Raw genomic sequence first — 11048 nt, forward strand, 5'->3', positions numbered from 1 at the left:
GTCTCTCTCTGTCTGTCTGGCGAGCGCACGTGCCCTATAGTGAAAAAAAAAAAAACTCTCCACAAAAATAAATAAATAAATAAATAAATAAATAAAGCAAGGATTGAAATAAAGACCAACATTTTTTTTTCTTTTCTTTTTTTTTTTTTTTTTTTTTTTGCTATCGGGCACATGTGCTCAATAGAGACAGAGAGAAGGTAAGTGAGAAATTACCCCCCCCCCAGGAAAGTTGGCCATGCCACAATCCCTTCTCCTCCAGTTCTCAAAAGTTTGGGCACACATACATAGGCACTTGGTGTGGTTGTCAAGTCATTGGGTCTGGGACTTGAACCACACAGCTAGCCATATGGGATTTAGAGCCTTAACATCTATGTCACCTGCTGGTCCAAAATCTAAAGTATATTCTTAATTTCTATTTCCCTAAATGAAGGATTTGAAAGTTCAATATATTAAATAATAATGTAAACACATAAGGGTTGAATAATTCTCTATATTATACATTTTTAAATATTTTTTATTTATTTAATTTTATTTCTTGTTATTATTTTTTTTTTAATTTGACCAGAGAGAGAGGGAAAGTAAAAAAGCAAACTGCCAAGTCTGGGACTTGAACTGTGGTTGGCCATGTAGGAATCCAGCACCTCAACCACTATGCCACCTACTGGCCCCAGCCTGGCATTTTATTCTGATGTCAAATAAGCATATTTTATGTTATATCAATTCTGATACATGTATCAAAATACATTTTAGGATCAATGTTCAAAAAACAGGTAATTTCGATACCTAAATATAGAACTGTAATAACTTTACAATTATATGCCTACATTGTATACAAATATACAATTCATACATATTGAAAAAAGTGAAACAATGTATCTTTTAAAATAAATAGTATGGGGGCCAGGAGGTAGTGTAGTAGTTAAGGCACTAGACTCCCATAACCACTGTCGAGTCCTGGACCCAGAGGCTTGAAACCCATGCTAAGCGTGTGTTTGTGTGTGACCAAAATCCCAAAAGGAGAATAGAGGAGAAGGGACTGCAGCATGGCTAGCCTGTCTGAGGGGGGATGACTTCTCACGTTCTGTCTCTCTGCCTCTCTCTGCCTCTCCTCGTCTCTCCAATGAGTACATGCACCCTATAGCAAATATCTCTGAAAAAAATTTTTTTTAAATAGTAAAGACATTGTTTTCCCAATTACACCAAGTAAATACTTGTATTTTCTGGACAGTTGTCATTAAAATTTTACTAACTGACAATCTTAATTTTCCCCATTATTGATGTTAATCAATAAAAATCAAAATGAACCAAAAACTATAAATACTAACTTTTTTATATTTACTTTATTATTCTCACTAAAACAAACATTTCCTTTTAAAAACATATGTATAGGAATTAGCGAGATACATGGTGGTTAAGGCACTGGACTCCCACATGGCTGGCCATAGTTCAAGTCCTGGACCCAGTGACTTCTTTTTTCATTTTCCTTCTCTCTCTCTCTCTCTCTGGTGAGCACATGTGCCCCACAGCAGGCTTAAAATAATAACAACAATTAATAAAATAAAGAAATAATTCATTTTGAATGTATGTGTAAGGATCAGCAAATGGAGTAATGGTTAAGTTATTGAACTCCCACATAGTCGACCCATGTTTCTAGTCCTAGACCTGGTGACTTAAAACTCATGCCAGACATGCATGCCCAAAATCCTGAGAGGAGAATGGAGGAGAAGGGATTGCAGTGTGGCCATCCCCCCCGGGAGGTGATTTCTCACTTACTGGCTCTCTGTCTCTCTGGAGAGCACACAGACCCTATACCAAAAATCTCTGTTAAAAACAAAAAGAATGTGTAGGGCCAGCAGGTGACATGATAGTTAAAACTCTAGATTCTCACATGGCTCACCACAGTTTGAGTCCTAGACTCTGGTGGTTTTACAAATCACACTGGGTGCATGTGCATGCATATCCAAAATCCTGATGCGAATGGAGAAGGGACTGAGGTGTGGCCATCTCCCTGGGGGTGCTTTCTCAATTTCCCTCTATTTCTCTCTGGCAAGATACATGCCCTATGGAAAAAAATCTTTTTTTTTTTTTTTTTTTGAGAGAGATTTTTTTCTCAAGGGCATGTGCGCTTCCCCAGAGAGACAGAGAGATAGAAAGTGAGAAATCATCCCTCAGAGGGGATGACTACACCACAATCCCTTCTCTTCCATTCTCTTCTTGGGATCTTGGGCATGCACACAGACATGCCCAGCATGAGTTTTAAGCCACAGGGTCTAGTACTAGAACTGTGGTTGACTACGTGGGAGTCCAGCAACGTAACCATTATGTCATCTGCTGGTCCCAGCAAAAATCTTTAAAAAAAAGAAAAAAGTATATGTATATACATGTACACACATACACACAGACACACATGTGAAAATCCTCATACAGACATACATATATTGGGTTGTCAGGAAAGTCATGACCCATTTTTGCATAGAAAATCAGAAAAATACTTCATGACTTTTCAGACAACCTAATACATACATATCCAAACACACATTGATGGTTAACTTGAAATTTTTCTAATACTTTAGGTCACACTATCTACTTACATAACTAAAATGTGTCCAGTACTATTTCAGATTATGCAAATTATATAGCCTTTCATAAAAGTAAATATTAACAGGTATTTGCTAGCAAATAAAGTAAAAGTAGTGAGAAATAATATGCATTCATACAAGCAATATTACAGTAAACTTCTGTTTATCTGGCCTCCAAATAAATAAAAAGGTCAACTAAAATGTTTTCTTTATATATTCCATGTAATAATGTTATGAGGAAGGCACAGATAAGTAAATATACTAAAGGATCTACTCAAAAAAGAAAAACCAATTAGCATATTATAAAATCATTACAATCCTATCTGTTACTTCTTTTACATACAAGCTAACATCTAATTACTTTCATAATGATAACCCATAACTTCATTTATTTGAGGGACCAGCAGTTGGCATAATGGCTATGTCGCTGGACTCCCATGTAGTTGACCGCGGTTTGGGTCCAGACCAGGTGGCTTAAACTCACGCTGGGCAAATCGCATGCATGCCCAAGACCCCAAGAGGAGAATGGAGGAGAAGGGGTTACAGTGTGGCCATCCTCTCTGGGGGGTGATTTCTCACTTTCTGTCTTTCTGCATGCGCCCTATAGCAAAAACCTCTCCAAGAAAAAAATTTCATTTATTTGAATCTTCAAACCAAAGACTAAATTATGTTTAATACTGTTTTAAAGTAAAAAATAATTAAACATATTCTGCATATTAAAACTCTTTCAGAAGATACAAAACTTATTATAAAGAAACATCTTAAAATAGGGTGTATAAATTAGCTAAAACATGGTTGAACCAGTCTGGATAAAGATTATTTTATTATACTTTTCTCAAGTCCCAATAAACAATCTGAAGGTATCAAGTAACTACTTACCACTAAAAGACTGTTGCCATGCTAATGCAGAACAAAGTAAAGCTAAGCTTTTTCCACTTCCTGTGGGGCTCTCCAGCAAACAGTGTTGCTTACCATTTAATCCTCGGACAATCTATGAACACAAGAACCAATTAAAAAAAAAAATCAATAAGCATTTTACCTAAGGTTTCTCTCAATCAGAAATATGAGGGATCTTCAAAAAGTTCATTAAAAAAAAAAAAAAAGTCCTACATGTGGGACCAACAGATGGCGTAATGGCTACATTGCTGGACTCCCATGTTGTCAACTTCGGTTTGAGTTCCAGGCCCAGTGGCTTAAAATCACGCTAGGCACATATGCATGTGCCAAGTGGAGATCCCAAGAGGAGAGTGGAGGAGAAGGGACTGCAGTGTGGTCATCCGCCCCAGGAGGTGACCTGGAGGTGATTTCTTGCTTTCTGACTGTCTCTCTCTGCCCTTCTGGTGAGCACACGCACCCTATAGCAAAAAGCTCTCCCCCCGCCCACCCAAAAAAACACAACACGTGAATTTCAAACTTTATTTGCTCCAAAATAAATTCATACTAAGAAGTCTCAACAGGATCTAGTTTGAGACACTAAAAAAGATTAAGACATCAGTTTGAAAAAAGCTCCTATCAGAGCATCATAAATTCTGCTGAAATTGAGGCAAGAATAAACATCAAATTTATGGTGAAGCTTGGGTAAAAGAATGGTAAAATTGCTTATGCTTTACAAAAAGTGAGACAAAGCTCTGAAGAAATCAGCAGTTTACAAACACAATTTGTTTTAAGAAGGGATGAGACAATACTGAAGATGAATGCTTTAGTGGCAGATCATCAACATCAATTTGTGGAGAAAATTTAATCTTGTTAGTGCCCAATTAAAGAGGACTGAATTAACAGCAAAATAGGCAACATTGTAACATCTCACAACATAAACATTTCCTTTTAAAAATGTTAGGGGCCAGTGTCAAAGTAGGTAAGACAGTTCAAGTCCTGGACTCAGTGACTTGAAACTGATGCTGGGTGCCTGCACATGCATAACTGTCCAAGATCCCTAAAAGAGAATAAAAGCAAAGGGATTGTGGCATGGCCATCTTTCCTAGGGCATGATTTCTTGCATTCTCTCTGAGTCTCTGGCAAGTGCACACGTACTATAGCAAAAATTACTCTCTTAAAAAAAAAGAAATTGGGGCCAGCAGGTGGTCTGGTGGTTGAGGTGCTAGAATCCCACATGGCCTATGGTTTGAGTCCTAGATCTGACAGCTTGCTTTCTCACCTTCTCTCTCTCTGGTAAGCGCATGTGCCCTGTAGCAAATTTTAAAATACTAACATTAAATAAAATGTTAAAAATAAGTAAATAAATATATGTGTTGGGGGTGGGGAGGTGGCAGCAGGTAGTATAGTGGTTAAGGCACTGGGCTCCCATATGGCCAACCATGGTTAGAGTCCTAGACGTCATGGCTTGAAAATAACACTGGGCATGTGTGCATACCTGCCCAAAATCCCGAGAGGAGAATGGATAAGGAATTATAGATGGCCATCCCCACTGGGAGGTGATTTCTCACTTTCTCTCTGTCTCTCTCAGTGAACATATACGTGCTGTATGAAAAAAAAAAAAAAAAGGTGTATGTGTGAAAACCCCCATACATACACACATATACCCAAACACATGCATACACACTCTAATGGTTAATTTCAAATTCTTCTCACACTTTAGGTCACTCTAGGTACAGCTTATACAATTCTGACTAAAAAAATTAAACTGAGCAAACTTTCTGGTCAACAAGTTCCAAAACTGTTGTATTCAGATGGGCTACAGACAAAAAGTAGAGCTTTTGATGGGATCAATATCCTGAAATCTGGTAATAGGGGATACATGGCTTTACCAGTACATCCTGAAGACAAAGCACAATCAAAGCAATGGCTACCAAGCAGCGAAAGTGGTAAGTCAAAGCAAAAGCAGCTGGTCAAGAGCAAAAGTCATGGGGACAGTTTTTTGGGATGCTAAGGGTATTTTGCCTATTGATTTGCTAGAGTGCCAAAGAATGATAACATCCTCTTATTATGAGAATATTTTGAGAAAGTCTATCAAAACTTAAGCAGAAAAAATGCCCAGGAAATTTTTATCAGAAAGTCCTTCTACATCATGATGTGTAGGTACATGTGCGTGTGCGTGCCCAAAATCCCACGAGGAGAATGGAGGGGAAAGGACTGCAGCATGGCCATCTCCCCTCAGGGGTGATGTCTCACTTTTTCTCTGTCTCCTCTGTCTCTTCAGCAAGTGCATGTGCCCTATGGTAAAAACTTGAAAAGAAAGTAAAATAATATTCTATGTTGTTCATGGGTATATCCACATGTAATAAAAGTATTAAAATATGGCTAGATGGGTTGGTCTTGTTAAGGGAGCTAGAGTCCTACACGGTTGGCCACAGTGGGAACCCATAGCTCAGCGGTTAACAAAGCCATATCCCATATGGCCAATGAACCAATGACACAGTTTGAATCCCATCCCTCATAGCTTGAAAAATGCATTGGGTATATGTATGTGGGTCCCCAAAATTATGACAGGATAAAGAGATGGAGGAGAAAGGACTGCAGCATAACCACACCCCACTGTAGTGTGCTTTCTCCCTCCTCCTCTCTCTCTCTCTAACAGGTACACATGCTCTCAAGTCAATTTAAAAAAAAAAAAAAAAAAAAAAAAAAAGGAAGAAGAAGAAGAATGTTGATTTACTCAAACTTATATATTTTCAACATGGCTGATAAACTTCAAGGGCCACCCCATAGTCTAGTTAAGGAAGCTGGATCCCACATTGTCAAATGTGGTTCAAGCTCTGACCCCAGTGGATTGAAAAACATGCCCAGTACATGGTATGCAGACCCAAAATCCCAACAAGACTGAGGAATGGAGATAAGACTAAGGCATGACCATGACCCAACAGGGAGATGTTTTCTCCCTCTCTATCTCTCTCTGGCTAAAGCACATGCTCTCCAACAACTAAAAAAATAAAATAAATACTTAAAAAACACATAATGGTGAGAAATATAACATTCTATATAAAATACAGGAAATAATGTACTTTGCAAATGACAGTCATTCATTAAAGTAAAAGAAAATTCTAATGAGCTGAGAACTGTTTCAGACTGTTCTTCCTTGCCTCTTAACCATAGCCATACCATGTTTAGTAGTGACCAGAATCATGTTCTCCAAATGAACCGAGCAAATATTCTCAATCCATTTACCATCTGAGAATATGAATACAATCACATACTCAGTGTACGTTATATAGAGTATAGGTATCTGTAAAGACTTCACTGCTGAGAAATACTTACAGAATTCATCATAGCAAGCTGGGATGGGTAAGCTTTACAAGGAAAGCTGATCTTTACTCCTCCAATTGTATATTCAGACCACATTGAAGACATCTTGCATTCTTGTTTACTTCAGATTCCTAACTGTAATAGATATGGAAAATTATTCTGGAAAAAACAGACACCAACACAGAGACAGACATTTGGAAATAAAAACTTAAATTAGCATGTCTTAGAATCTAACAAATCTAGACTTGCATCCCTACACTGCCAGGTACCAGTCTGTGACTTTGAACTTAATATCTTTGGATCTTTGTGTCCTAATCTGCAAAATAAGGAATAATACTATCTATCCCAGAGGACTCTTGTTACAATTAAAGGAAAAACCACACAAGTGATACAGTATTTACCCAATTAAACATGGACTCCTGTAACAATTTAGATCAGATATAATCAACCTATAGAAATAAATAGGTTCCTGAGGCAACTCTCTATAGCTCTATAGCACTACTCTTTTTCTCCTCCTATTCTGTGCCCTCCTATTTCCCTCTTCTGCAATCCTCCAGTTAAGAGGAAAAAGCTATAGACTAGGAGTCAGGAAGCACTGGATCTAAATCAGGTTTTAACAGGGACTCAGATATGTTACCTTTGACATGTCTTTTCATTTCTCTATTCTAAGATCCTTATCTATAATAATCCCTAATTTAAAGATTTGTAAGGAAGAAAATGCCTTGGCACAAAACAGGTGTTCAACAATTCTTACTTAAAGGCCAATATGACACAATGGAAAGAAGAAGAGCTGTAAAGTAAAACAATCCTAGGGAGCCAGCAGGTAGTGTGGTGGTTAAGGGCTGGAAAACTCCCACATGGCCAACCACAGTTCAAGTCCTGGACCTGGTGGCTTGCTCTCTCAATTTCTGTCTCTCTCTCTGTTCTCTCTGATCAAACTGAAATAAATGAGTGAATAAATAAAAGTAAATAATTCTTTAAAAAATTTTAAAACAATCATAGTTTGAATTCCACTGTATAAATCCCTTAACCTTTCAGAACCTGTTTCTTCATTTATGGAAATGAGAAAATAATATCTACCCTAAAGAGTTTTTATAAAATTTAACCAGGACAGAATGTTCCTAAACCAGTATCTGACACAGAATAGAAGATCCACTTTAGTCCCCACCTCTTCTAAACCAGTTTTCTTAACCTAGGATCCATAAATATAATAATTCAGACTGTGACCTCTTGAAATTGCACACAAAAATTTCTGTGCATTGGGACCAGCAGTTGACGTAATGACTATGTCGCTGGACTCCCATGTAGCCAACTGCGCCTGGAGTCCCGGACCCACGCCGGGCATGTGTACGTGTGTGCCCAAGACCCCGAGAGAATAGAGAAGGGATTGTGGCTGGTCATCCCCCCGGGTGTGTGTGTAATTTCTCCCTTTCTGTCTCTTTCTGTTGAGCGCACACGCCCTATAGCAAAAACCTCTCAAAAAAAATTAAAAAATCTGTGCATAACTGCATTTTTCTCAAGAGAAAATCCATACATTTCTCTTCCCATAAATATTTCCTGGGAAATCAAAACAGAAGCAAAATTATATACATTGTTATCGACTGAGGAATTATTACAATAATGAAAAAGTGGTAAATTCAATCAGGAGATGAAAAGATGGTTAAAATAATTTGATAGATTATAAAGCCAATAAAAACTTTAACCACGTCTTGTGTGTTCCAAAAGAAGTTAAGAACCACTATTCGAAGGTATTTTCCAGGGCTAGCGTTTTGTGCAAAGCTCCGAGAATGAGGTTTCTAATATAACCAATCAACTCCATGCTGGCCCACTTACTCAGATACACCCTAAAAATCAATCCCTGGCCCCTGCCGAGCTGTGGGAACATCCCTCTCGAAACGAGGCCTTTTCCCTCACACAGCAGACGGACCAGCAAACTCGTCACGCCGCCGCCTCCCGCCGCGAAGTGCAGCCTCCTTTTCTCCTGGGCTCCCCCGGGCTGCCCTTCCCTCCTCCCAGTCAGGCGAGCTCCCCAAGGCCTGGGTGATCCAGGCAGCCCCGACGGGCCTGTAAGGCAGCTGGGCCAAAGTAGGACGCACCTGCGGCAGGCTTCGCGCCCTTCCCTTTACTTCCCTCAGCCTTGTCAATCCCGGGGGAAACCCGAGCAACGCAGCCTGGACTGGTTCACGCGAGAAAATGGAAACCAAGGTCTGGAGGCAAATAAAACGGGGTCCTGGCAGAAAAGAGCAAGAGCTTTGCCCCGGCTCGCTCTTCCTCACCCGGCAGCCGCCCCGGCCGGGTCGCAGACTCGCAACCGCTCTACGTAGCCTCGGGTCCGGCGCCCGACGGACCGCTCCACAAGCCCGGACGAATTCCCGCCTCCCGCCCCTCCGCGCCTGCTGTCCAATTCCCGCGCGCGTCCAGACAGCCAACCACGCGCCAAGACCAGAAACCACTCAACCAATCCCGGCGCCAGGACTCTGGTACCCAATGGAAGCCTCGGAAATAAACAGACCCGTGGTACTCCGCGGCACCGGAAGAGTGAAGCAGTCAAGCAGATCTCCCCGCTTCTTTTCAAAGGAAAGCGTCTTTGGAGGAAAATAGAGAAGCAGGATGTTTATAGGTCACAGAAATAGGTTATTGTCGTTGATGATAATGTGTCTAGTATCCTCAAGTGGACTGGTGTGAAGTGAATTTATACTGGGTAAATTCAACTTAAAAAAGCAAAGTGATGTGGTGAGTAAATGTATAAAACAAAAATTAAAAGAAAATTAAGTAATTCTTCAAAAAGAAAACGTAAGGACTTAAATTCAGCCTGAATAGTAAAATAACATTTTTTTATGTTCAAAACCAATCATTTATTTTATTTTTTGAAGTTGACCAGAGAAAGACAATGAGAGAGAAGGAAAGTGAGAAAGCAAGCTCCCATGTCCGGGATTCAAACTGTGGTCAGCCATGTGGGAGTCCAGCTGCTTTAACCACCACGCCACCTGCTAGCCCCCAAACCCAGTAATTTCTAATACTATAGTGCTTATTTTTATATGCATAGAAATAAAATTAAGTTGGATTTTAAAAGAAAAAAAAGGAAAACATCTTTTCCGTTTGAGTTTGGAAACTGTCCAGGCAGCAAATTCCTTGGGAACTGGAGAGGAGACATCTTTAGGCTTTGCCAAGTTCCCTGAGCATGCATCAGAGCCAACTTCAATTTCCATTTTATAGTAGCCAAGGTATGGAAGAAATGACTGAGGAATTGCCCCACTACAGAGCCAACCTAGGCAAGAAGGCTCTATGACAGCTGACTACAATATTTCATAATATTCAGGCCTTTCTCAGATACTGACATCAACTGTGGAGTTTTGCTATCAAATCACTTCTAACTCCCTTAAGACTTAACAGCCTTACATCCCTCCTAGCACCAATTTATTCTTCATTGCTAAGTGCACATGAATTTCCATACAGAGGAGGTTATGCATGATCCCACCAAATTGTTTCTTTTTTAAAAATTGTAGAATTCGGGCCAGCAGGTGACCAGTTGGTTGAGGGTGCTGGACTCCCACGGAGCTGACCATGGTTCCAATCCTGAACCTGGCAGCTTGCTTCCTCTCTTTTTCTCTCTTTGGTCAAATTAACATACATAAATGAAGTTAAATAATTCTTTAAAAACCTAAAATTTAGGAAACCAGCAGTTAGCATAATGGCTATGTCGCTGGACTCCCACGTAGTCAACCACGGTTCGCATCCCAGACCCGGTGGCTTAAAACTCACGCCGGGTGCGTGTGCGTGCGTGCCCAGGATCCCGAGAGAATGGAGAAGGGATTGCGGCGTGACCATCCCCCCCGGAGGGTGTTTTCTTGCTTTCTGTCTCTCTGTCTGGCGAGCGCACGCGCCCTATAGCGAAAATCTCTCTCTCAAAAAAAGAAAACCTAAAATTTAAGTACTTAGTTTAAGGATGGAGGCATGCTGGGAAGAGGAAAGAGGAGAGGGCTAGTTGATTGGCTTGCCTCACTTTCGGTTGTTTTATTGTATCCTCTGAAAATGACAAAACTTGTAGCCATAAAAATAAGCTTTACCCCTTGGGACCAGCAGATTGTGTAATGGCTATGTTGCTGGACTCCCATGTATTCAACGGTGGTTCAAGTCTCAGACCTGGTGGCTTAAACTCACGCCAGGCACGTGTGCCTGTGTGCCCAAGATCCAGAGAAGAGAATGGGGGAGAAGGGATTGTGGCAGGGCCATCCCCACTGGAAGGTGATTTCTTGCTTTCTGTCTCTC

At 40.2% G+C, this 11048-nt stretch overlaps 1 protein-coding gene across 1 annotated transcript in view; it reads right to left on the reverse strand.

The window, feature by feature from the left end:
• BRIP1 (BRCA1 interacting DNA helicase 1) overlaps positions 1-9109 on the reverse strand; it is a 172412-nt gene extending 163303 nt beyond the window's left edge. Inside the window, exons 1-3 of the mRNA XM_027767776.1 lie at positions 8876-9109; positions 6792-6914; positions 3459-3570 (exon numbers count right to left, since the gene is read on the reverse strand). Coding sequence (XP_027623577.1) covers positions 3459-3570; positions 6792-6884 — 205 coding nt within the window. The 5' untranslated portion in view covers positions 6885-6914; positions 8876-9109. The remainder of the gene's footprint in view (positions 1-3458; positions 3571-6791; positions 6915-8875) is intronic.
• Positions 9110-11048: the final 1939 nt, after the last annotated feature.

The sequence above is a fragment of the Tupaia chinensis genome, unplaced genomic scaffold (genome assembly GCF_000334495.1).
Source record: "Tupaia chinensis unplaced genomic scaffold, TupChi_1.0 Scaffold144642_1, whole genome shotgun sequence".
Taxonomy (NCBI): Eukaryota; Metazoa; Chordata; class Mammalia; order Scandentia; family Tupaiidae; genus Tupaia; species Tupaia belangeri.